Here is a 27,975-nt window from a genome sequence, read left to right as displayed (position 1 = left end):
TTCATTATCCTTGAGATATTAGATAATCATCATCCATAGATCGAAAGTTGAAAACTTTCTACTTGAACCGAAGAACCTTTTTTTTCTTCTTCAGTTGAAGTAAAAGTTGTGTGTGTGTGTGTGTCTTTGTGTGTGTGTGTGTGTCTTTGTGTGTGTGTGTGTCTTTGTGTGTGTGTCTTTGTGTGTGTGTCTTTGTGTGTGTGTCTTTGTGTGTGTGTGTTTATGTTTCTGTTTCTGTGCGTTTCTGTTTCTGTGTTTCTGTTTCTGTGTGTTTCTGTTTCTGTGTGTTTATGTTTCTGTGTGTTTCTGTTTCTGTGTGTTTCTGTTTCTGTGTGTTTCTGTTTCTGTGTGTTTCTGTTTCTGTGTGTTTCTGTTTCTGTGTGTTTCTGTTTCTGTGTGTTTCTGTTTCTGTGTGTTTCTGTTTCTGTGTGTTTCTGTTTCTGTGTGTTTCTGTTTCTGTGTTTCTGTTTCTGTGTGTTTCTGTTTCTGTGTTTCTGTTTCTGTGTTTCTGTTTCTGTGTTTCTATTTCTGTGTGTTTCTGTTTCTGTGTGTGTGTGTGTGTGTGTGTGTGTGTGTGTGTGTGTGTGTGTGTGTCTGTCTGTCTGTCTGTCTTTGTGTGTCTTTGTGTGTTTGTCTGTGTGTGTGTGTTTCTGTTTCTGTGTGTTTGTGTTTGTTTGAGCGGTTTACACGAGTAGCCCTTTGGTTCCATCACAAATTTCCCCGATGGCATTAACAATGAACCCCACAATGTGTGTGTGTCGTTGGTGTCACATCTGGACCAGACGAGAGAGTGAAGGGGGGAATACCTATTCCCTCAAGCTCATTAATCATCCAGTTGAGTCATGTGACAATCCATTAGAGATATCATTATACTGATTGATTTTCCAGATTATGTGCTATTATTCCAAGTAACAATTGATGATTTTACAATTCGTTTTCCTTTACGCAATTGTATACGAGAATAATTCAAGATAATTTTTACGAAAAGTTATGATGAAGGAACCAGATCAAACTACCTTGCATTTAATCGCACTATGCCATGTGTCCTTTCTTGCAGGATGCAATCCGAGATGTACACGTAAAGGGCCTGTTGTACAGAATTATAGAAAAAGACTTGGGTGAGTGAGATAGGCCACAACACACCTCACTGAGTTTCTTTTTGATTTTTACATTGGCATGAAATGTTTTATTTGAAAGGTTATGGCGGTTGTTGGGTTTGCATGTGCCCATGCTCAGTCATTGCTATGACGAGAGTGAAAATTATCATTTTAAACAAATATGACTCGTCGATCACTAAAAGGAGAAGCGTTCGTCCATGCGTGTATCCCTCTGCTGCACTTTATTCGAAATGTTTCCTGCTGTCGTAGAATAATAAAAAAAATGGTACGATTGAAAACATGAATAATCGATTTACTTGGAACAAAAATTTGTCGGATTAATATCATTTGCCCAGCAACCAAAGAAATGAAGACGTAAGAAGACGAAATGAAGACGTAATTACCCCACACATGCAAAATGAAAAGCAGGATTAAGCAATTGGTTCTCTTCTGTCTGTCCATCTGTCTACAAACGTCAGTTTATGATCGAGGAACAATTTGATGAATTGAATGTTATATTTTCAGCACGATTGGTCACATGAATCAGAAAACGAACCTGTAGTTTAACAGTTACAAAACCAACCGTTACAGAAAGCAGATATTCCTCCGCCCACATTATTACATCATCATAATATACATATCTGCACCAAGTTTGATTTAAATCCCATCGGCTGTTCAAGTATCGCATTTTTACCTGACAGGACCTCGGACCTTTGACCTTTGATGCCGAAATCTAATCAGTTCATCTTTACATCATAATACATACTTGTACCAAGTTTGGTCAAAATCCCATCACTGGTTCACAAGTTAGCGCAGAAACATAATTATTACCTGATGGGACCTCTGACCTTTGACATCTCGACCCCATAATCTAATCAGTTTATCTTTACATCATTATACATACTAGGGCATGCCCGTACTATATATAAGCTAGGACGTGCCCGTACGTGGGTGCCCGTTCCTTGCCAAAAAAAAAAAAAAAAAAAAATTTGTGTAGGGGTGTGTGTGTGTAAACATCCTAGGGCGTGCCCGTACGTGGGTGCAAAAAAACATGCGTGCAAACAACAACAACAAAAAAAAACTTTGAAACCACGTGGCAGTAACGACCACAGAACCCCCCCCCTCTATTTACATGCAATGGTTTGGTCCAAAGCGAACGGTTTGGTCCATTCGATGTGATTCGATGATTCGATGTGAATGGTTTGGTCCATTCGCAACGACCACAGAACCCCCCCCCCTCTATTTACATGAATGGTTTGGTCCATTCGCAAAGCCAAAGCGAACGACCACAGAACCCCCCCCCCCCTCTATTTACATGAATGGTTTGGTCCATTCGCAAAGCCAAAGCGAACGACCACAGAACCCCCCCCCCCCCCCTCTATTTACATGAATGGTTTGGTCCATTCGCAACGCCAAAGCGAACGGCGAACGGCTAAATCGCCATAGCTCGGTAAGTACTTGTCCGATTAATTTCAAACCTTGAAAAGGCACATCCTCGGGTCCCCAGCAATATACCTGGCAAGTTTCAAGTATATCGGACCCGTGGTTGTCGAGAAACAGCGGTCACAGACACACAGACACACAGACACACAGACACACAGACACACAGACACACAGACACACAGACACACAGAGATTGCTGGAATTATAGATAGATGTGCACCAAGTTTGACTTCGTTCCCTTCAGCCATTCTTAAGTTATCGTGATGATGAAAACCTATTAGACTCTGATCTTTGACCTCTTGACCCTAAAATCAAATCGGTTCATCGTTGCATTCTAATATGTACTTGTACCAACTTTGATCCAAATCCCCTCACTGGTTCACAAGTTATCGCGGCAATAGCATTTTTAAGGTGTATAAGGTGGTGTGTAAGACACTGCATCAATGGCGGAATTCTTCCGAAAAGATTTTAACTACAACCTTTAAAATGTTTATTTTATTGAAATTATATTATATACTTGAACACTGCAGAACACAAATCCTCTTTTTAGCACTTTTGAAACCCTCCTTTTAGGCGTACTTTGAGAAAATATTACAGCATTTTACGTCATTACGACCGATCAAATTTGCCGCTCGAAGACTCCACCCATGTCCTTGTTGTCGTTGGGGTTTTTTAAACTAATGCCTGATCTATAATATAAAAGGAGCTCGGTCTCAGCGTGCGTGCCTGCCTGCATCCATCCGTTCGTCTACCAACAATTGTCTTTTAGGGGATTTATACACTACATATGCACACCATCAATTCTGATTGCCATCTTTTTATCAATGAGATGCTCACCAATCTGCAAACAGCATGGTATAGTTGAGTAAGGTGAGGAAAGATGGGCCGGTTTCAATTTACATTAAGACAAAAACTTCCTCCTCCATCTTCTTCTTCACATATAATAATAGTGAGTCTCATTCAATCCTGTTTCATATCAATTCGATTTAGAAAACACTTGCCATATTCAATATTTTTCTTTTAACATTTACATTTTATTAATGTAACAGTAATACATCTCCCTATCAAATATTATTTCTGATTATACACCACCTTTTAAAGCATCACAAAGCAGGTCGCTCTACTTGCAATACAGGTGAGAAAAAGACACGAACACAAAGCAGCTGATATTTAAATTTATCCGCCCGGCTTTTAAAGGATGATAGTTAATTTTTATTTATTTTCTCTGTAAACATGTCGGTAAAAATACCATCTATTTATTACATAAGCAAAAATGGCAGAATTTCCCTCTCCCCTCTGCACTGTATTCTCCATACAGCTGTGGTCAAAAATCTTGGTCTTATATTCTAGTTATTTGTTACTTGGAGGCAGTAATACACCCACAGAAATTGAAGTTGACTGCCAATGGTCATGACGCAAAATTGCGACTCCAAGGCCTGAACAACAACATGTTTTGCTGAATGTAGCTGCTGTTGATATTCTGTGGAAAATTTTAACATGGAATGTAATATGGAAGGTTTCAATGTATACTTAGACGTTTGGTATCATGCCATTCAATTTCCAGAAACGTACTTGCTTCGTGGAGATGATACGGATGCATACCTCTGCAAGCTGGTGGCAGAGAAGAAGAAGCTCTTCCTCATGACAAACAGCCCCTTCACCTTTGTGTGAGTTTGAGTACCAGTCCACCTACGCAGGTGCAATAGGTCTGTGTCGTGCTGCAAGTGTAGTCGATAAGAAACAAGTTGTGGGCCGAGGTAGAAAAAGTGTTAAAGTACTTTTGCTGCACCCTCAGTCTAAATTCATTTTAAATTCTCAAATGAGATATTTACCATGATGAAAAATATTACCAGCTCAATTACTTTGCAATTCAACACGAACAAGGCCTTCAGCAGGGAAGATATCGGTGTGTTTATTCAAATGTTGAATGCACTCCCCGAAGGGCAGAGTGAGAGACTCAAACACGCTGCTTTGTGCTTCTACTGTCCATTTCATTCTTGCTGAACTTGTAGAAAACACCAGTTATGTCACGTTTGTTGATGCCGAAATAATTACAAATTATGCATCCATGATGGAATAGCTTGAGACGTGAATGAGACATTTCTGCAAGTGTTGAAATTTTGAAACATCTCAGATTTTAACAGTGAGTTGTCGATCTCAAGTACTCCAAGGGAATCGAGAGCGATGTAGTTCGATGTAATCGATAACGAGCAACAGAATATCAGAAAGAATTGGGCTAGTCGGCCTTTTCACGAGTGTATTCGTCCAAATGAATGCTCTCGGTCACCTTGTTACTTTTTTCTAACCACAGGGACAAAGGTATGACATATATGATGGGTCCTGACTGGAAGGACCTGTTTGATGTGGTCATCGTGCAAGCTGACAAACCTACATTTTTCACAGATGGAGCAAAGTTAGTACATTGCATGAGTGATGATGCTTTACATACCGATTGGGAACAGTTTTGATGTTTCACATTGATAAGATGTGTCGATACCTCGTATAATTATTTTTCTCTCTCCAATGGTATTTTCTCACTTTTAAGTAGAGTGAGTGGTGTCACACTTCCATATTTCATTTTCTTCCATCTGTTGGCTTTGCACATTTGAATTTAACTGTATTTTTAACTTGGAATATCACAGCCTCTAGAATCGAAGAACTGGGTAGCCGAATTAAGGAGACTTCATGTATTGGAGACATGAGGCACAAAAGAATTGAGTTGTACAGTCAGCCTGGATTTTGTATGCTCTCGGACCCCGACATTTGCTTGGGATACGTTCCTGGAGAATGCTGCAAATGTCGAATCCGCGAATGTGGGGGCATTGGCTGAATGGGAAAAGGGGGATAGGTTCCCGGGTGTTCATTATTATTCATAAAGGAAAATCAAAAATCCTGTGGAAAAACTGTGAATACGCCTCCGAAAAGCCACAAATACACGAAGCACAGGGCTTCGAATGGTCGAAGCAGGTCAGAAAAACCACGAATAAAAAAAAAAGAAGAATGTTGAATCGAGTGGTTGCGCGTCTAAGCGGCTTTATGCGTGACGTGATGTGGGTGGAAGATGCTTTTAGAACTGTAATGTGCACAGCTGGTGGGAAATGATTTATTGGTGGCTGGAAGTGGTTTTATGCGTGACACGTGGAAGATGCTTTTTGAAGTGTCATTTGCCTGGCTGGTGGGAGATGTTTTTTTTTTTGTTTTTTTTGCACCCATGAAATACTATGAATACTTGGGGGCACAGGGCCGTGAATGTTGAAGCAGATTGCATTAAGTGTAGGGAGGAGAGTGGGGGCACCTTGAACATAGGGGCAACTTGAACCACAGACATCAATTCCCTTAGTATAACTCCCTTCACATAGATGTCCCGAGTGTATGATCACCTCGTGGCAAGTCGATAAATTACTTGGCAATATAAAGAAACAGACCAATGATCTACCTGCAATGTGAAAGCAGCAGACCTTATGCTTCAGCTTCATCATGGGAGATTTTGATAATGTTGAGAGCTTTAGAGTCCACATAATCCAATTGAGATAGACGGGATGCTGGGACGCCAGCACAGAGTGGACAGTCGTGTACCTTTGAGCTACAGGGAAAAGCTTTGTAGATTATGAGTACAGTATTGATTTTTCACGGAAGGACAGCGAATAATGACTCGCAAAGCTGGCCTCCAAAGCCAGCCGCAGACTGGGCGTTCCCCGTCATTCCGAGTCATTGCATGGAAAAATCAAAACTCGAAGTTTACTGCAAAACTGACACACTTCTTTCTCCCATTTTTCGAACCGTCCTTTTGCGGTTGTTCAATCCCACTCTTTTCTGCAGGCCTTCAAACAACCTTTGCACAAAATCTCACGTCATCCCCCATCCATGGCGACAACCTTTTCTCTCCCATAAACCTGACCTCACCCAGTTCCTCTTCGTTGTCGGTCTATATGGGTCAAAATGGCTGCTACTGCAATTAGCCAGCTCTTAATTAAGATGGTGGTCGTCTGCCTCCCTTGCCTGGTTTGGTCCTAACAGCTGTTTATCAAAATCAGCACTACCTATATCTTCATCACCCGAGAGAAAACAACAATTATTTTTGAACAATTTTGCACACAAATGTTTGACGCTCTTTCACGTAAAAAAATTTTTTACTCGGTAATGGAAAATATTTACTTAAAACATCCAACAAAACTAGTTGTACCAAATTGAAACTTTCCAAATCAACCGAACTACAGTGCAGTGTAAAAGTTTGGGTTATTTTCCCTTTTGTGGTGCTATTCCCCATGAAACATTTGTGGGAAGTTAGAGGTGTGCAATATTGGTAGATAATAATTCAAATTTCTGTGAAAGTCAATTTTACATCACAGTTACCTTTTCAAAGTTTAAATATATAAAATAATTCATGAAATTGAAAAAGTTATTTTTGTTTCACATATATCATGTACTACTATTTACCACAGTTATAGCGTCCACTTACCACAAATAAAATATAAAGAAAACTTTTTGTGGATTTTTGTACAGCATATAATAATAAATTATTATAGTTGCAAATTAGTCAATATGTGAAATTCGTTTTCATTAGCTTGTTTCTTTCCTTTGGAAGTCTTTGAGTGGGTTCAGAATACAATCAACAAAGCAATTTTCAACAGAACAACATGTGAAGATTCAAACTCTGTGAGAAGAAGGACACATTGTTAAGAAAATAACAAAAAAGCTAAATATGTCCTACAATGGTGTGAGGTACAATTTGCAATGTCTGAAAGAACCTGGTTTGGTGCCTGGAACCTGGAATAAGGTGAAAACCCTGGCATATGCAAGGGGGCAACCCCAAGATTGGGTGACTGAACAATGGAATCGGGTAGCCTGGTGTTGAAGGAGCTGGGGCTCCCACGTCGATCGGAAGAATGGACGCGACAAAAAGCTAGAATTCATCCGAGTTGCTTTAATGAAATCAAACACTCAGGCACACTGAAAACCCGTTTATCGGGCAGCAATATATATACCAATTATCCCGGAGCGTTTGCCCAGGCCTGGCGCCAGGGGGCGTGGCCCAGCGTCCTGGCTGCGGCCTGGCAAGTTGAGGGCGAGCCTGCCCGGGCGTCCTGGACGAGCCCGGCATGGTGATCGCTCCGCGTCCTTGATAGGTGCAAGGCGATTGTGAAAACCCAGCGGCAGCCGCTACACACGTCCCCCCAGAATCGACTTGCACCGGCAGGGTCAATTTGAGGGGGGTCCTGATGACCCGGCCGAAGCGACCCCTGGCGGGTCGTGGGAGGGGGTCCGGTGAGGTGGTGGGCGGTCGAGTGGGGGGCACCGTGGACGGGGGGCGGCCTCGCCGCGGCGGAAGGGCCACCCGTGGTGGGTGGTCGACGTCCACGTGCGCCGGCTTGAGGCGGTCCACCGCAATCCGGTCCGACCTGCCGCCGATGTCGATGACGAACGACTTGTCGTCCCGTCGCAGCACCCGGAAGGGCCCGTCGTACGGCGGCTGGAGTGGCCACCGATGTGCGTCGTGACGCACAAAAACATACTCCGCTGTGCGGAGTGCTGGGTGGACGTAGGACTGGGGGTCACCGTGGCGGGATGTTGGCACGGGGGCAAACCGTCGGGCGGCCTCCTGGAGGTCCGAGCGCTGGTGAGCTGCGGACCAGGGACTGGTAGCGTCGGGCACGAATTCGCCCGGGACGCGTAGCGCCTGGCCATAGACAAGCTCGGCGGTGGATGCCTGGAGGTCCTCCTTGGGGGCCGTGCGAAGGCCCAAAAGGACCCACGGCAGCCGGTCGGCCCAACCGCCGTCTTGAAGGCCGGCCATGAGCGCGGCCTTCATGGAGCAGTGGAATCGCTCGCACAACCCGTTTGCTTGGGGGTGGTAGGCCGTAGTACGGTGGAGCTTGACCCCCAGGTTGCGGGCGACCGCGCCCCACAGCTCGGAGGTGAACTGTGGTCCGCGGTCTGACGAGATGTCCGCCGGTGCGCCGAAGCGGGCGACCCAGGTGGCGATGAAAGCCTGCGCCACGTCGGCGGTGGTGGTGGAGACGAGGGGAACGGCCTCCGGCCACCTGGTGGTCCTGTCCACCATGGTGAGCAGGTGTGTGAACCCCCGTGACGGGGGGAGGGGGCCCACCAGATCCACGTTGACGTGGTCGAAACGTCGTTCGGGCACGGTGAAAGGTGCCAGCGGGGCCTGGGTGTGTCGGTGGACCTTGGCCCGTTGGCAGGCCGTGCAGGTGCTGGTCCAATCGCGGACGTCCCGACGAAGGCCGTGCCAGACGAAACGCGCCGACACCAGCTTCTGGGAAGCTTTCCGGCCCGGGTGGGAAAGGCCGTGGAGGGAGGCGAAGATGCGGCGTTGCCAGGTGACGGGCACGATGGGGCGAGGCTGGCCTTGGGAGACGTCGCAGAGCAGGACAGTGTCCGCGCAGGGGATGTCGGCCAGGCGGAGGCCCGTGTCCGCCGCCCGGAGGGCTTGCACCGTGGTGTCGGTGGTTTGGTCCGCCGCCATAAGCGCAAAATCCACGCCCAGGTGGACCGCGTTCGCGCTGGCCCGGGAAAGACAGTCGGCCACGGCGTTGTTTTTGCCGGCGACGTGCCGGATGTCCGTGGTAAACTCCGACACGGCGGAGAGGTGGCGCTGTTGGCGGGCTGACCATGGCTCCGTGACCTTGGCCATGGCGTAAACCAACGGCTTGTGGTCGACGAACGCCGTGAAAGGTCGGCCCTCCAGGAGGTGGCGGAAATGGCGGACGGCCAGGTGTAGACCGAGGAGCTCCCGGTCAAACGTGCTGTATTTGAGCTCGTTCGGCCGGAGCTGCCGGCTGAAAAAAGCGAGTGGCTGCCAAACCCCGTTCACCCATTGCTCATGTACGGCGCCCACCGCGTAGTCGGAGGCATCCGTGGTGAGGGCGATGGGAGCGTTGAGCACCGGGTGAGCGAGCAGTGTTGCGTCGGCGAGGGCCCGCTTTGAGCGTTGGAAGGCCGCATCCATTGCTGCGGACCAGGCGATGTCGTGCTTGGCCGGCTTGCCCCGGAGGGCTTCGTAGAGGGGCCGCATGAGTTGAGCAGCGCGGGGCACGAAGCGGTGATAAAAATTCACCATTCCCAGGAATTCCTGCAGGGCCTTTATGGTGCGGGGACGCGGGAACGTGGTGATGGCCTCGACCTTGGTTGGCAGCGGCACGGCCCCGTTCTTGGTGATGTGGTGGCCCAAAAAATCAATGGCCGTCGTGCCGAAGTGGCATTTGGCCGGGTTGACGATGAGGCCGTGCTCGCTGAGGCGCCCGAACAGTGTTCGGAGGTGGAGGAGGTGCTCGGCCCGGGACGTGCTGGCGACGAGGATGTCGTCCAGGTAAACGAAAAGGAACGGCAGGTCACGCAGCACACCGTCCATCAAGCGCTGGAACGCCTGAGCCGCGTTCTTGAGACCAAACGGCATCCGCAAGAATTCGAATAAGCCGAACGGCGTGATGACTGCCATTTTAGGGACGTCGGCCGCCCTGACAGGTACCTGGTGATATCCCCGTATGAGATCAATTTTCGAAAAAATGACCCGTCCCGCCAGACGGGCGGAGAAGTCTTGGATATGCGGGATCGGGTACCTGTCGGGGGTGGTAGCGTCATTGAGACGGCGGTAGTCGCCACACGGGCGCCATCCACCCCCCGGCTTTGGCACGATGTGCAGTGGCGAGGCCCACGCGCTATCGGAGCGCCGCACGATGCCGAGGTGCTCCAACGCGTCGAATTCGGCCTTCGCTACGGCGAGCTTGGCTGGGTCGAGGCGGCGGGCCCTGGCGTAGACCGGCGGGCCCGTGGTTGGTATGTGGTGCTCGATCCCATGCCGTACTGCGACGGCCGAAAACGTCGGCCGCGTGAGGGCCGGGAACTCCGTGAGCAGGCGAGCAAACTCGTTCGCCGCCGGGACGGTGCATGCCAGCTCGGTCGGCGCGGAGCTGCTCAATGTGCATACCAGGGAGCTGAAGGTTTCAGCGTTGATTAAACAACGCCGTTGGACGTCCACCAGCAGTCCGTGTGCGCAGAGGAAGTCGGCGCCTAGCAGAGCCATGGGCACGTTGGCGGTTACAAACGTCCAAGCAAAGCGTTGGCCGCCGAAGCAGAGGGTGACGTTGCGCGGGCCGAAGGTGCGGATAGTCGATCCGTTGGCCGCAACCAAGGAGGGGCCGCAAACCGCGGATTGCCTGTCCTGGTCGGAGGCGGGTATGACGCTCAGTTGGGCGCCGGTGTCGCACAGGAAGCGCCGTCCGGACGCTTTATCCGTGATGAACAGTAAGTTGCCCGTGTGGCCGGCGCTCATGGCTGGTAATGAACGCCGGCCCGGCCGTTTCCCGGCCTGCCGAAGGTGCACGGGGGTCGGCATGTCCGGGCCTTCTGTCCGAACCTGGCATGATAGTAACACCACGCTTGGTCAGGTGGAGGCCTCGGTCGTCGTGCTGGAGGTGGTCGGCTCGGTAGAGCGGCCGCCAATTGCGTCGGCAGTTCGGCCGTCGACCGTGCCGGGTGCTCGGGCGCCATGGGTGTTGCGTCGGACGGCAGTGGGTCCCATGTCGCCGCTGCAATGCGCTGTCCTGCGGCGGAGATCTTGTCGGCTTCTCTGGCAAGGGCCCGGGGATCTGTGATCGTCGTGCTTGCCAGGGCGAGGCGTACTGGGTTAGGCAGCTGACGGAGGAACAGCTCCCGGAACAGGAATGCCGGAGAGTGCTCGCCGAGCAGTGAAAGCATGTAGTCCATTCGCTCGGAAGGGCGCGTGTCGCCGAGCTCAGGCAGTTTGAGCAGGCGCCGTGCGCGTTCCGCCGATGGGAGGGCGAAAGCATCGAGGAGCAGCTTCTTAATCGCGCCGTATTTGTCAGCGGCTGGCGGGCTTTCGAGGAGGCTCAGGGTGCGGGCCGCGGTAGCCGACCCGAGCGCAGCTACCACATGGTGGAAGCGGGTGTCGTCGGCCGTGACGCCTCGCAGGGCGAACAGGGACTCCGCCTGCGCGAACCAAACCGCCGCGTGAGCCTCCCAGAAGGTCGGCAGTTTAAGGGCGACTGCCGTGTCCATGTCGATAGGTCACCAATGAAGGAGCTGGGGCTCCCACGTCGATCGGAAGAATGGACGCGACAAAAAGCTAGAATTCATCCGAGTTGCTTTAATGAAATCAAACACTCAGGCACACTGAAAACCCGTTTATCGGGCAGCAATATATATACCAATTATCCCGGAGCGTTTGCCCAGGCCCGGCGCCAGGGGGCGTGGCCCAGCGTCCTGTCTGCGGCCTGGCAAGTTGAGGGCGAGCCTGCCCGGGCATGCCCGGGCATGCCCGGGCGTCCCGACCGAGGCCTGGCAAGTTGAGCGCGGGCCTGCCCGGGCGTCCTGGACGAGCCCGGCATGGTGATCGCTCCGCGTCCTTGATAGGTGCAAGGCGATTGTGAAAACCCAGCGGCAGCCGCTACAGTGTGATGAATCGAATTTTGATCCATCCACAACTTTTCGATAAATTCTGCTCATAGACAGACGGGTGAAAACATAACCGCCACCCACCTCCATTGGTGTAGGAAATAAACATGTAAAATCCATGTAAATCAGCTTTATAATGAAGTCTCCTGCTGCGTTGAAGCAGATGAAATGTTCCGTAGCAGATGTAACGCTAAAGCAGAATAACCGTTGCTGCTCCAATTTGTCTAAATTCCCCCCCTCCCCCAACCCCCCATTCCTCCCCTATTAATCTCTTGAATAGATTCCCTTTGTAATCTGTCAATTTTTCTTTTTTAAACTATTCTCCAGTTCCGAAAACCAAAGTTAACATTTGTATGGCAAGTCAATTTGATAGGTAAACCCACAGATATATTTTACCCTTTACAAATTGATTCATCCCAAAGTTAAAAGTAACGGAGAACTCTGCTGCGTAGTCTGAAATCAAAATGCTTTGGATCATTTATTCCTTCCTAGATCATTGTCCAATGAGAATAACACCCTCTTGGTTCTCTGTTGATGTAGACTGTGTTGCTATTTTCAGACCTTTTCGGAGAATGGACGAGAGAGGGAATCTGCTTTGGGAGAAAACTGATCGATTCGAAAAGGGACAGGTGTATCAGCAGGTGAAAAATTAATTGGAGAGGGAAGAGTCCTCCATGAGCTTTGGATCACTGTAAAAAAAAAAAACATTAATAAATAAATAAATTTTTGTTTTCCCCCTTCCTTTTACCTTTCTTCACATAATTTCCCTTGTTATGACATGTGCGACATTCCTTCCCTCTATACCTTTTGTTGTCCCTCATCCCTTGCCTTTGGCGTTACGTTCCACAGGGAAATTTGTACGAGTTTCTACAACTCACAGGATGGGTTGGCTCAGGAGTTCTTTACTTTGGGGACCACATCTACAGTGATCTGGCCGTACGTCTACCCGATGCTTCTCCCTCGCATCCAATTAATTGCACATTTAAATAATGACCTGACATTTCTTTCTCCGTCTCCTCTGACTTTAGTTCACATTCATCAAAAACTATTGAGAGCCACTTGCATCATGCCGGTCACGTTTTGGCTTGGATCTGACTTGGCAGGGTTATCTGCCGTTTTCAGGACCTGACCCTGCGGCACGGTTGGCGTACCGGGGCTGTCATCCCAGAGCTGGAGAGTGAGATAAGCATAATCAATGGCCCTCAGTACTCGTATACACTCACGTGGCTCCAGTCCCTCACTGGCATTTTGGAGAGAATGCAGGTAACGTGATATGATGTTTACAATCCGTGTCATTATCGTGTTTCCTGGTGAAAGTGTGAAAACGTGATTGGCAGCGTTTATTGTTTGTTGAGAGAATGATATGTGGGTGAATGTTTATTCTTGTTTTTCACCTTTTATTGTCTATATCGTCCATCTTCATTCCTTCATACTCGTTTCCTCCACCCCCACCTTCCCCCCCCCCCCCCCCCCCCACACAACCTCCACCCTCGTTTTCTTCCTATTTACTTTTTCAACTCTCTCTCTCTCTCTCTCAACTATTCCCAGACTCTCCCTCTCAATTTCTGGCCTGGTTTGTAATTTACTTTACTCCCATCTTATTTTTCTTTGCATACAAAGTCGAGGCTTGCGGAAGAGTTAGAACTCCAAATGGATCAGGATGCAACAAGAAAAAAAGAAACAGTACAAAGGGAGAGCGAGTACCAACAAACAAAAAACAACAACATGCATTTTAAGGCCATTTTACCTGCTAGAGCGGGGGTTAGCCTTGCGGTCCCCATGACAATGTTCTCCATTTTGCCATATTTTCTGCATCTCCCCTTGTTAACCCCCTTGCCCACATTTCTTCTACCACTACCTTTAGCCAAGTCTTTATCAGTCTTCCCCATCCTCTACTTCCTTCTACATTAATTTCCATCACTCTTCTCAACCAGTCACTTTCATCCTTCCTCAATACATCCTCTTATCAACCTTCCTCAACACATGACCAAACCATCTCAACCTGTTCCTCTTCACAGCATCCATCACAGGCTCTATTCCCATCATCTTTCGCAATTCATCATTTGTCTTCCTCTCTCTCAACGATACTCCACACATCCACCGAACCATTCGCATTTCCACCCTTTCCAACCTTTGTTGCTGCTCTACGTTCATTACCCATGTCTCGCTCCCATAAATCATAACACTTCTCACACATGCAGCATACGCCTTTCCCTTCAGCTTCAATGACACTCCCTTCCTCGTCAGCACGCCTCTCAGTTCCCGAAACTTCTTCCATGCACATCTCACTCGAGCAACCGTTGCCGAGTCTGATCCACCTTCTCCATTCAGCATGTCTCCGAGGTAACAAAATGTTTTCACACCTTCCAGCTTCACGCCGTCTCCCAGATCCAAGTCAACATTTCCCCCATCTGAAGCTCCCTCTGTGCACACCTTACACTTGAATGTAGCTGCCACACTGGTTAATAACCCTGGTTAATGACCCTAAAGAGGGAGTACCAACAACAGGTTTGGAAGACGAAATAGAGGGAGACTTGGACAAATGAAGGGCAGGGGTGGATGCATGGGATGAACAAGATGGCTACAGAGGGAAAAACTGAAAATTTGGAAGGAGGTGGACTTGGGAGGGGCTGGGGGGGGGGGGGGGAGTGTGAAAGGGGAGGGGCAGGGTTGGTTTGTGATTATTAAAGGTCACAGAGCTCACCAATCTAAAAAGAGCAGTAGCTGAAGTCTTCACCTCGCCCCTTTCACAAAATTGAAGCTTGTGTAAGAGTAAGGCAAAAGTGTGGGGAGTGGGGTGCGGGAGGAGGTTGGAGTGGATGAAACAACTGCCGAGAGACGCAGCTGCTGTCTGCCTAGGCCCTAGCGAATGCATGAAGGCATCGGGGGTATTATATGACACCATGTGGAGGAGAGTGTGTCTTATGCTGGAACTGAAATGTCAGGTGTTGCCGCCAATAACCGAAGACTTCTGCCGGCTTTGACATACTAAACAGGTCTTTCGACTGTTAGGAGAGGTTGAGCTTAAAATCCACCCGCTCCCCCAATCCCCATGTTAGCCCTATTGGCCATAATGTTGCAGAGCCAGAGTGATTATCCAAGGGGTGGTTCCATCCGACACCCTCCCCCATCGGAGCTGTATCGCTAGGCCGGAATGCTGCTGCCCTGAGGTACTTTCAGCTGTAGGGATGGGCCAAAGAAATGTCCACCTGATAGGTCTAATGCCAATTTTGCATGCGAGAAGATGCTATACATCTTCAATCTACAAAAGGTATTGTCGCCCACTCCTGGAGATACAGGTGCAATTGCAAGTAGTTTCCAAGAAGCAAAAGGCATGCCCAGATCAAACCTTCAGTGTGGTCACCAAACGGTATTTCCTGGCTTTGAGTGTGAGTCATTCCAAGACAGATATGGTCTAAATACCTAAGACAGATATGGAAAGATAAGACAGGTATGGAAAGATATTGTTCATTTTCAGGTGGTTATTCTCTTGGGGGTTTGTGGTTCTTCTTCCTCTTTTGTTTTTGCATTCACTCTTTCTTATGCCTTGCATTCTCTCCGCTTTCCGCTCCCAACCTTTGTCACTGTTTTTCTTCTTTATCAGCACCCCTCCAACCCTCCTAGTTTGCACCTCCTTTCAGCTTCTCTCGTCATCGTTTTGCTCTCACCATGTGATGCGCATTTTCTGCCACAATTCTTTGTTAGATGTACCGCAGTGCAGAAGCACAAGAAGTGCTGTTGGAGTGGGTGAAGGAGAGACAGGAACTGAGGTGAGTTCGTGCAACTAGATAGAAACCAAGTTGTCGCTTTGGGTTTGCTGGCAGCGCCATCAGGATTGGCTGGTTTTAGCCAATGGTGGAGTTTTATTTATTAATTTTTTTAAACAAAATAATCATTTGGGGAGCATGTTAGTCGAGACGAATTGTAACTGTGTGTTGGAATATGGATCGGATATTGGGATATTCACCTCTCATAGCTTTGTAACGACCTAACCTGGACAACTCTCCTTTCAGGGCACAAACCAAGAATCTCTTCAACCCACACTTCGGAAGCTTATTCCGTTCCTATCACAACCCGACATACTTCTCTCGGCGCCTCTCACGTCTTGCCGACGTGTACATGACGTCCGTGCCGTGCTTGCTAAACTACGACCTCGGGTACACGTTCTTCCCACGTCGCACGCCCATGCAGCATGAAGCTCCGCTCTGGATCGACCAACTTTGCAGTGGATGCACGAAGGCCCCCTTTTTGGATGAGATGTCGAATATCCGTTAGGACTGCAGAATGAATTTCAGGAAGGATTTGGGGGAGTAAAGAAAGGAGGACATTTCCTCAAGAATGGTCCATCACTTTTCCAGGAAAGCTCAAGTCCATTGTCGATTCGTGAGCATTGCTGCTGAAGGTTTTTCAGATCGGATAAGGAATTGGCCATTCTGCCTTTTTATTTTATTTTTTGGTTGCAGAATTTGCTTCAGCAAAGATCTTAAAAATAAGCAATGCTGCAACACGTCGCCATTCGTTTCAGTACTCGGTGTTTCACTTAAATCCCGGCCCTTCCGCTTAAAATGGTTCATACCAGTTACAATCGCTCTGCCCCCCCGTATCTTTGTAAATGAAGAGTGGGGGGAAACGGGGCAACAAAAGTGGTGGTTTGGAACCATCAGGGTTGCAGAAAGCCAACGCCATGCAATACAGCTGTTTGGGTTTGAGGAAATGCATGAAGCAGGCCTGCACGCACCTGATTGGAGCGCACAAACAATCAGCTTTTATTATTATTTTCCGCTTCGTTTTAATTCTTTAATACCTTTGCCAATTTTTGCACAGTCGTGTTCTTCTTCTGTAAAATAATGAATGGCATTTCCCCACAGAAAGTTTTACGTGTAACAGTTTTTATGACACTACGTAGATGAGGTGAGAGCTTGGTGTTCCAGGTGAACGACGCATGACGACGGGTGCTTCGTTGCAGGAAGCGATCGACTGCGATCTTACGAATCGCTCTGGAGAGCAGAGCTATCGTGTTCCATTGGTCAGTTTTTTTTTGTTTGGTCAAAAATCCAAAAAATCAGTTTGGTCAAATCCATGCTTTGGTCAGTTTTTTGCTTTCGGTTGATTTGGTCTTTAGTTTCCATTTACCATTTAGACCATTCCGATCAAGGTTGTCTGGGCTCCCTGGAATTTTTTTGGGCAGGTGATCAATATTTTGAAGTTGTCGATTGACCATTTAAACGGGCTTGCTTTGCACATTCGCCTCACGGTCGTGAAGAGAACCCGGCCTGGTCAAAGCACTTCATTCATTGTCGATTACACTTTCGAATTATGGAAACAGGTATTCACAGGTGACGGAACAGGCCTTTAGGCAAGTTTGTGTTTTCAAGTGAACATCTCAACATGATTGGTTGATTTTGCCACTATCAGACCTCCATCTGCTCAACATTCTGATCGATAAACCCTGGATTTCCAATCAGGACCTGCCACCAACATATGTGCTTGGGGTGAAATTCTTTCCATGATTGTTCAAGGCTTGCAATTCGTAGATTGCACATTCTGAGTGGGAATACTTGTGCACAGATACCTTTTTGATATGTGAATGTCTGTGGCCCTTAGTTTTGAGCAGTTTTAAGGTGAAGTGTGTGGGGCTGAAGAGAGAAATTGTTGCAATCGTAAGTTGCAGGTATCGTCGTCGTGTTGCGAGTCAAATATTTTTTACTTCCTGCTGCTTCTCTGGTGCTATGTGAAACCTTTGACTCCTTTCAAGTGTTTTTATGTCGTTTAGTTTAGATTGGCATGTAGTTTTTACTTTAAATTGAGAATCCTTTGGCATTAACTTTTCAAGAATTGTTAGTTTTCTTTTGAGGTGGTTTTGAGGTGACGCGTGCGTGTGCATATTTACTCCCAATTGTTATTCTATGATACCTCGTGCGGAAATGAAAGGTAGCACAGATTTGAACTTGACTTAAAAAGAGCAATCACTTCCACGCAACACACCTTGTCCTGAGGATCCACAGGTCTCGTGATTTTGCTGATGCGCAGAGTGGTTACCGCCTTGTTACATATACAAGTATGGCTGTACATTTTGAGCCCTACCCGCATGTACCCCACACTGGAGCTGCATTGAAAAGTAACCTGCGTGGCCCCACAGCCGCTGCGGCCTTCCCTTGTGCCAAACCACTTTCCATTTCACCCTATTGTGCCACTCTCCTGCCCTCTTTCTTCCTTTATCCTCCCTTCTCAGATGGCTCGCAGGTATGCAAACTCGTATAAGAGTCGTCTCGTCTGGGTTCGAATCTCAACCCAGCTATAAATGGTCAAACTGGTGTTTCAAATGCTGGACGAGACTCGACAAGTGTCGAACCTCGGATGGACAGACATAAATCCGGGTGTCCCACATATTTGCATCACTTACAACAACAACAACATGCATTTTAAAGGCAATTTTCCCTGCTAGAGCGGGGGTTAGCCTTGCGGTCCCCATGACAATCTTCTCCATTTTGCCCTATTTTCTGCATCTCTCCTTGTTAACCCCCTTGCCCGCATTTCTTCTTCCACCATCTTTAGCCAAGTCTTTCTCGGTCTTCCCCGTCCTCTACTTCCTTCTACATTAATTTCCATCACTCTTCTCAACCAGTCACTTTCATCCTTCCTCAACACATGACCAAACCATCTCAACCTGTTCCTCTTCACAGCATCAATCACAGGCAATATTCCCATCATCTTTCGCAATTCATCATTTGTCTTCCTCTCTCTCAACGATACTCCGCACATCCATCGAACCATTCGCATTTGCATCACTTGGTGGAAGGTAAACATTCCACGGTGTCGTTCGTGAAGAGTAGGCGAGTTATCGTCGGCACCCTGAACACGTTACATATTCCATCTCTAACATACAGGGGGCACTGCACCAGTGGCACAGCTGTGCTCACTGCGGTGGTGCAAGCAGAAAGCCATGCACTGCATGTAAATGAATAGACCCCCCCCCCCTCACACAACCCCAACACGTATGTAATTGATGGCCTAAATTAATAATGCACTTGTATTTAAAACACATTTTGATGGAGGAGGCCTCTTGGTCCCCTTCAGGTATACCCGGAAGTGTTCTTTTGGCTTCCTTTTTCTGAAATTCAAATTTTATTCCAATTATGGGGCTCTTCATATATGCAGTTAACTCCAGTACCTGCTCACATTAGCGTTGGAATCTTTATAGATGCATAACATGGCGATGCTGTATTTACAAACGTGCTTTTGGTTTTAATCCTTTCAGTAGGATTGATATGTTACTGAATTTGATGTTTTTAAATCCCCTACTTTTAGCGGAGTTCCTATGACGAGGCAGATTTATCGTGGTTTGAACGATTTCATTTTCTGAATGCAGTTCCTACCTGCCCTTTTTTTTGGATTTGGAATGGCAGGTAGTCAGACCGTTTCTGATTACAGACCTTATCAGTGTTTGGGTGCCATTTTTGCCCTCGAGTTGGTTTTATTGCCTTGTACCTTAGCCTTTGTATTGAGATAAAAGGGTAATAAAGAGTAGTACTTGTGCGATGAACTTGTGTTCGGTAATTGTTTTTTGAGAGTTTTGAAGTTGCACAGGAGAATTCCAAATGGGAAGACGTGGGGAGCGAGAGCTGCAAAGAATCGGTCCACCAGCAGCTAACTGTATGGAGAACCGCTGCGGTGAATGATGAGCCTGTGGCAGAGCAAAAGACCTCGAATACGAGTAGGTGATAACCTTAAGGGTGGTGATGGCAGACAAATGTTTCATTGCGTACAGGCAGGAGACACCTAAGAGCGTCTGCAGTTTGTACAGTAAATGGCACTTTGATATTTCAGACTTTAGAGACATGTTTTTGTCCCCAAGCAAAAACCACTCCGAGTCCGGTGCAGGACGAACCTTCAGATGAACCGATTCCAAAAGTTCAACGTGACCATTCTTCTCGATTACTTGTGATGTCACTGCTCAAGCCCTTTCTCCGCTCCCGATTGTCACCAGCCTACCACCTAAATTGTCTCCCCATGTTCCGATCTCAATGCAGCTTTTACCCAACTTACCAGTCGGATGTGTTGGCTCGAGTGACGGATCGTTTGAACCAGCCTTAGAGTGCAGACGTGCCACACACATGTTCAAACCACCTCGATGTTGGCAGTCAATGCAGGTGATGGAGAAAATTAGATAAATAATGCAATTCCACCTGCTGGCCTCACAAAACATTCCTTAAGTCGCCCATCGATGTAACTTTAATGGATCTAGATGGTATTCATAGAATACTTACCCTGTGCAGTCAACTTGGTGTGAGAAAACTCTTCTGTTTGTGAACGTTTGTTTTTTTGATCCAATATGGCTGCCAGACCAGGTGAGCGATGACATCATAAATTTATATTTTCTAATATAATTGTTGCACAGATCATGCTCAATAAATTTCACAACTGATCAGACAAAGTGTTGTCCCTATCGAATTATGACGTCATAATTATGGCACCAATGACGTCATCGTTAACACCTATTCCCCATATGGAGTTCTTTACAATGAGCCATGTTTCAATTTTTCCCATGGAGTGGTTTTGGAGATATAGAGGTGCAACATTTTTCGGTTTTTCCAAGATGGCGCCGGTAACACGTGACCTATGACGTCATGATTATCATTAAAATATTCTAAAGGAGGAGGCGTTCCTATGGTAAAATTTCATATCAATCGGACCAACGATTGCCGAGAAAATGAATTTTTTTTAATGTTGACACGGCACACTGTACTTTACTGAAATGCAGACACGCACGTACGTACGCACGTACCTGAATGCTTAACCCAGCCTTTCGCTTCGCGAGTGCAGGTTAATTATGACAAAGCAATATTTCCCAACTGCACGCACAAAAGCTTCTACCATTTGTTTTGCGATACATAGACAAGTTCAACATTTATGGATAAAATAAGTTTTTACGTGATTTGGGTTTGAAGCAATACCTTTTGGTTTAAGAATGAGGTTCAATCCACCTGGTAAAGGATGCGTGTTGCTTCCTCCACTTATGAATGAGTGATTTTTAAAACTGTGGAAAGATATTGGAAAATCGAAGAAGAGCAGATGTAAGATGGTCCCAAGTTCTGAACAAGTAGGAAATGGGGTTTATTAAACTTTACAAACTTGTCTTGGTGAACTTGATAGTTTGTATGAAAGGAAGATAAAATTTATGAAGCCAATATGGGTTAAAGAACTTTATGTAAGGCATTGATCTTCCTGTGACGTCACCATGAGTCAAAGATTACAAAAATGGATGAGGGAGCTGTGTTTGCTAAATTTGTGGAAACCAAGTTTAAAGCAATGTAAAATATTGTCGTGTGCCTGCCCTCTGGTGAACACCACAGGGTGACACGGCTGACCAAACGAGCGTTACTCCAAGGCGTTCAATCCAAAATGACGGTATTCATTGTATGTGAGGAAAAGGAGGATGATGAACATACCTGGACGGCTTCCACCCAACTTCTTCGCACCTGGATAAATGAATTCCAAGCCGACACAGGATTAAAATGTACAAAAATACCGCCTTTATTAAAGAAAATGCCGGTAACAAAGAATACATGATAAAACTAAATTCCTAATTGGAGCGCTCCCATACAGACCTGAATACAGAAAGGGGAATATAAAAGAATGAAAGTAAAAAAATGTGTGTTGTTTCGTGGGCATTTAGCTCCAAGCTGCTCTTGAACCTCGCCAGAAATCATCAAAGATCGTCACAGGCCTCCACGTCCTTGCGCGCGAAACCGCAGGCTGCACTCCGTTGGGTGCCTACCAGGCCTCGCCACGCGGTCCGCTCACTACTGGCTTCGTGCGGGAAGCAAACAGGTCTTGGCGCACAGCTCGCTCTTCCAGCTGCGCTTATCCTCACGGTCTCGCCAAACGATGCGAGCCAACCATGAGAAGACAAAGAGGAGTGATGTCGGGACACGACCGTTCGTCGTCAAAGCCAGGACTCGAGGACGGAGAAGAGGAGAGCAGAAATCAAGAGGAGAGAATGAAGCCAAGAGTGCAAAATGTCGGGGAGACGGCCGCTCGCCACCAAACCCAGTGCATGCGAGGACATCGAGGGGAAGAGAAAATCGTGGCGTCTCAAGGAATGTGCTTCGCTCAAGAGCTCGAAAATGTCGGCCAGAGCGCTCCTTTATAGTCAAGGCTCTGACGTCATCCTACGATGTCTCCACCAATCCCTTTTTACCAGTCTTTTGCACCAATCAATCCCAGACCAATCACTGCTCTTCGGGGCGTGGCTCCACGGACCTTTTGTGCATGTGTGCTCACCAGGTCGATGTTATCCGCGGTAGTGCTCAATGTCCTGTTTCCGGTTGGTTTTTATTTAGTGTCATAAATGGCCGATTTCATGGCTAGGTGTGTGTGCTGCTGGTGTCATAAGGAACAGAGGGAAAATAACAGAGGCCATTACATACAGGGGATTTACCATTAATCCCTAACTAATTAACATAGCCCACCCCTCATGATGGGAACAAAGATACGCTCTTCGGCGACATGGTCGACCAGAACCATACTTATGATACATGAGGGTTTCTTCTTCTTCTTCATGACAGTCAGAGCACACCACGTATGCAATTCTACCTGGACTGAGGTTTTGCCTACCCCCTCCCCCCACAAACGTAACAATATAATTATAGCATGAAAAGTTGTCCAGTCATGGGTAAATGTTGGGAGCTGGGAGAATGCCAAAGAAATGGTTTTATTTTATGTTTGAAGAGGATGAGTGGTCCAAGTGGAGTTGCCACACACATACATCGAGATTTACACTTCCAGGAGTTGAGGTGAGAGAAACAGCCACTGAGCTTGGTGGAAGTGGTGTCACTTCCTGGGGCATTCTGGGTACCATTAACACCACAACAATGGGAAGAGGGGCTGGAGTGGTTTAACAGGTGGAGAAAAGATCGTGGTTTGGGATTGAGGATGATCTGAGATGGTGGTGAACAACTGTCTTAAAGACCTGGAGGGAAGAAGGGGATTGAAGAGAACATGGAAGTTGGTTCCAGAGGTGGGGGAAAAAAGAAAAATGAGTGGAGGTGAGCAGTGGTTCTGGATTTTGGGAGTTTCACAAGTCAGAGGTTGATGGTGGACCATGTGTGCCCGACAGAAACTTGGGGGGACAAATCATGGAGGACAGAGGGTGCAAGAGCAGAAAGAAGGCGGACCTGTCTTTGATGGGAAAGTGATCGGCCCATTGTCTCAGCTTCACTGCGGGAGATTCCAATAATCTTGAAGGTCTTGGTTGCCACAACATCAAAATGAGCAGGATGTGAGGCAGGGGAGCCAGGGAGAGCAGTACTCCATCAATCTGTGGACAAAGGCCTTGTAGGTGGATAGGAGTTCAGGTTTGCAAAAGATGGACTTTGTATGACGGAGGATGTCCAATCAGCAACTAGCTTTGGAGGCCAACTTTGAAGTATTTTTTGTCCAAGAAAGATCATGACAGAGTGAGACCCAAGAGTTTGAATGACTGAACGTCTTCTGGAGGGTTGTTACGCAAAGTAGATGGGAGGGTGTGCGGTGCGGTCTTTACTGAGAGAGGGGGTGGGATTTCTCAGGATTGAAAGGCAACATATTCCAAGTGTTTGACAAGTTTTTGATTTTGTGAAGGACTGAAGAGGGAAGAGCTTGCAACCACCTGTCTATCCTGAAGGATGAGGTATGTCACTGCAGATGGTGGAATTAATCAGCAAAGAGGATTTCCAGAAAGGTCATTGAAGATCAGGAATAGGACTAAGCCCAGAAACCTGCCTTGGGGCACTCCAGCCTTGAAAAGGACATGAGAACAAAGGATTCCAGATTCCATTGAAAGACATGTTGGCCAAGAGTGGAGTTAGATTTGGATGCCACAGGCATAAAGTTATCAAGCTCAGACGTAGACTCAACAGCTCAAACGCGGACAAATCTGTCAGACAGAGGGTTTGTGACCAAGGTTTGGGTTCTGTCCGACAGGGTCAACTGTTCATGGGTCTCTCTATCTGAGGGTTGTTCGTTACTAAGGTGTGGGTTCTGTCAGACAGAGAGAGGGTCAACTGTTCATGGGTCTCACTATCTGAGGGTTGTTCGTTACCAAGGTGTGGGTGTACTGAAAAGGACAGCTGGCTTTGACGGTCACTGCAAGATAAATAAGTACAGATACATTCAAAGTACATCGCCCCCATGCCAAATAAATAAACATACCCACCAGCGCACAGCATGGCGATGCTGCCGTGCAGCACAAAGAAACGGTATTGGGAGGGAAAATGAATGAATGATCGTTTTAAGGCCATTTTCCCCGCTACAGCAGGGGTTAGCCTTGCGGGCCCCATGACAATCATGGTTCCCTGTTTGAGGCAATATTTTTATGGCCGGATGCCCTTCCTGACGCCAGAGGAGAGGAGGGAGGGAGAGGTGTACAATAAATTGATTAACTGTGTAATTAAAATAAATAAATAATAATCGTAAAACAATGAATATCTTAATTGGCTAATAGCATATGCATACCTCAACCACCAGTGTTTCATTCGAAGCTGTAACTTGTTGAAAAATAATTAAATAATTAATTAGTCGAAAAAATAAACGATTAATGGATAATCAATAAATAAATCGATTAATCCATAAATCAAAAATATCCTTTTAGCCACATCACTTGGTCACTGTCGTGTCCAAATATCAGCTTCCTAGCTCAAAAGGTGCTTGAGATATGAAAATAAATAAATAAGAATCATTAAATAATTAATGAATTGGCTAAGAGAATACTTAAACCACCACCGTTTCATCCGAATCTGTAACTTAAAAAAATAATTAATTAATCGAATAATTAAATGGTTAATTGATTAATCAATAAATTAAAAATACCCTTTAGAGCCAAATCACTTGGTCATTTTCGTGTCCAAATAGCTTCGTATCTCAAAAGGTGCTTGAGATATTGCCCAGATGAGAAAGAAATTGTTAATAAATCTTAATAATGTTAATAAAGTACCTAATAAATCGATAGCAATTAATTGATTAATCAAAAAATAAATTTAAAAAATGTACTTAGATTAATGAACAGGATTAAATAATTAAATTGATATACAGTCACGTGAAAAAGTAAGTACACTCCATGTAAAGTTTTGACTTTTTCAACATATTTCAACATACAGCTATTTGATCTTCATTTCAACAATATTGATAGATAAAGGTGATATAATATAACAAATATCATGAAACATTTACATTTTGTAGTCCATTGCATAATTTAAATAAACATAAATGCAAATTTCGCATGTGGAAAAAGTAAGTACACCCTTGGCTCTAATAGGTGGTATTACCCCCTTTGGCAGAAACAACCTCAAGTAGGCGTTTCTTATAACTGTCTACCAGTCTCTGACATCGACTGGGAGAATTTTTTGCCCACTCCTCCATGCAGAATTGTTTCACCTGTGATGTTTGAGGGGTTTCTTGCATGCACAGCTCGTTTCAAATCCCCCCAAAACATCTCGATGGGATTTAGATCCGGGCTTTGACTTGGCCATTCCAGAACCCTCCATTTCTTTCTTTTCAGCCTTTCCTTGGTGGATTTACTGGTATGTTTAGGGTCATTGTCATGTTGCAAGGTCCACCTTCGGTTGAGCTTCAACTTTTCGACAGATGGCCGGCCTCACATTATCCTCAAACACCCTCTGGTACAATGAAGAATTCATAGTGGATTCGATGATGGTGAGCTGCCCAGGCCCTGATGCAGCAAAGCTGCCCCAAACAATAATATTTCCACCACCATGCTTTACAGTTGGTATCAGGTTCTTTTGGTCAAATGCTGTCTTTGGTTTTCGCCAAACATATCTTCTGGTACTGTGGCCAAATAGCTCTACCTTTGACATCTGTCCAGAGCACATTGTTCCAGAAGTGCTGGACTTTGCCGAGGTGTTCATTGGCAAACTTTAGTCTTGCCCTGATGTTCTTTCTGGACAGCAACGGTTTCCTCCTGGCACACCTCCCATGTAGATCAAATTTGTGCAGCCTCTTTCTGATAGTAGACTCGTGCACTTTGACATCAACAGTAGCAAGAGCTACCTGTCGGTCCCGTGATGACATTCTGGGGCTCTTAGAGACGTATTTCAGCATCTTGCGGTCTGCTCTCAGGCTGAACTTGCTGGGGCGGCCTGGCCTGAACAAGTTGGCAGTTGTTTGGAATCTTCTCCACTTGTAGATGATCTTCCGGACAGTCGAATGATTGATTTCAAATTGTTTGGAGATCTTTTTAAATCCCTTCCCAGACTCGTCGGCATCTACAACCTTCTTTCTGAAGGCCTCGGAGAGCTCTTTTGATCTGGGCATGGTGACGCCGCACACTTCAACAACAAAGAGCAAACCAAACTAAATGTCTGAGGTTTAAATAAGACAGGTTCCTCCAAGATCCTCTCTAACGATGTTCTAATCATTTGCCCCTGAGCTGGTGCACCTGATTCTAATTTTAGGTATTTGAAGTAGTGATAAATGTGAGGGTGTACTTACTTTTTCCACATGCGAAATTTGCATTAATGTTTATTTAAATTATACAATTGACTACAAAATGTAAATGTTTCATGATATTTGTTATATTATATCACCTTTATCAATATTGTTGAAATGAAGATCAAATAGCTGTATGTTGAAATATGTTGAAAAAGTCAAAACTTTACATGGGGTGTACTTACTTATTCACGTGACTGTATGTGGGAAAATGATTTAATCCTGTTCATTAATCTAATTGCTTCACTACACCGCCAGTGGTGTCTATAATAGAGGACATGGATTTGTCCCCCCCCCCCCTCATTGGAGGAAGACCCCCTTGTGATGAGGCCGTCAGTGCTCCTATGGTTGGCAACGAGTGCCCCGGAAGCATTGATGGAAAGAGAATGGCAATCATATGTGTGGGAAAATTGCATGTGGGAAAATTGCATGTGGGAAAAATGTCAGGGTCGCCCAGATAGCTGAGATGGCAGAGCACTGGTACAGTTTTCCAGAGGACCTGGGTTTGATTCCTGGTCTAGGCGTGTTATGTTCCCACATATAAGTTTAAAAAATATATACGGCGCTGCCCTTTACGTTGTGTCCTGATCCGCTTATTGTGTCCCAACTCTTCCACGAGCAGAGACCATGAATAAGCGAGAGAAATGTGACTGCGTCGCCAATATGTCTCCGCGTAGTCCCTGCAGGTGACAACGGGCAGATGCCCTCGTTGACTATCCTAAAAATAAAGTTTGATTAAAATCCCTTCAGGGGTTTCAGAGAAGGGTTTTTTTTTATTTTAAATATCAGCTTTCAAGCTAATATGGCTGCCCAACCACGTGACAAATGGCATCATAATTTTCAAACTAAATGCAACAATTGTATTAGATGACATTTGTAAAGTTTCGTATCGATAGGGTAAGCGGTTTCTGAGATATAATTATTTAATATTTTTTCCTCAATCCAATATGGCTGCCATACCATGTGACTGATGACGTTTTCCTGATCAACTTTTAATCGCCAGGCGTAATCGATCACACGTGTAACGTTGATCGCTTTGGTGGTTTGGGAGATGTTTTTAATGTTTTAGGTTGAATCCAATATGGCTGCCATACCATGTGACGTATATGTCATAAATTTAATATTTCAATACAAATGGGTCATTGATCAAGTGCATGCAATTTCAGATTTTTAGGATAAAGCATTCGATTAAAATATTTATGGTTGGTATACCACAATTGAGTACCAGCTCACTGGTAAGTCCCTGTTTGTCGTAAAATGCGGCAAAAAGGGTTGGCGGCAGGAAGGGCATCCAGCCGTAAAACATTGCTTCAAAAGGGGACCGAAAAACAACAACAACCACGGTTCCCGAAAAAGGCCAACCCCCGCTTTGCGGGGAAAAATGGCCTCTAAAGGTGGTTTTTATACCACTTCACCAATGATGTCATCATTGTCATGCTTTTGTTCCCCATTGGGAGTACCTGACAATCTAAAAAGTTTCAAATTTTTCCATTCAGCGGTTTCCAAGAAAGAATTTTTT

The 27,975-nt window shown here is 46.1% G+C and overlaps 1 protein-coding gene across 1 annotated transcript in view; it reads left to right on the top strand.

Annotated features, from left to right (window-relative positions):
- LOC137425630 (5'-nucleotidase domain-containing protein 2) overlaps positions 1–19,515 on the top strand; it is a 40,507-nt gene extending 20,992 nt beyond the window's left edge. Inside the window, exons 7-15 of the mRNA XM_068114235.2 lie at positions 1,058–1,118; positions 4,105–4,207; positions 4,852–4,953; positions 12,532–12,613; positions 12,822–12,908; positions 13,095–13,235; positions 15,678–15,742; positions 15,986–18,436; positions 18,939–19,515. Coding sequence (XP_067970336.1) covers positions 1,058–1,118; positions 4,105–4,207; positions 4,852–4,953; positions 12,532–12,613; positions 12,822–12,908; positions 13,095–13,235; positions 15,678–15,742; positions 15,986–16,247 — 903 coding nt within the window. The 3' untranslated portion in view covers positions 16,248–18,436; positions 18,939–19,515. The remainder of the gene's footprint in view (positions 1–1,057; positions 1,119–4,104; positions 4,208–4,851; positions 4,954–12,531; positions 12,614–12,821; positions 12,909–13,094; positions 13,236–15,677; positions 15,743–15,985; positions 18,437–18,938) is intronic.
- Positions 19,516–27,975: the final 8,460 nt, after the last annotated feature.

Source organism: Myxine glutinosa, chromosome 4 (genome assembly GCF_964187855.1).
Source record: "Myxine glutinosa chromosome 4, kmMyxGlut1.1, whole genome shotgun sequence".
NCBI lineage: Eukaryota > Metazoa > Chordata > Myxini > Myxiniformes > Myxinidae > Myxine > Myxine glutinosa.
The sequence above is the reverse complement of the archived record's forward strand: the minus strand, read 5'-3'. Positions and strand labels throughout refer to the sequence as shown.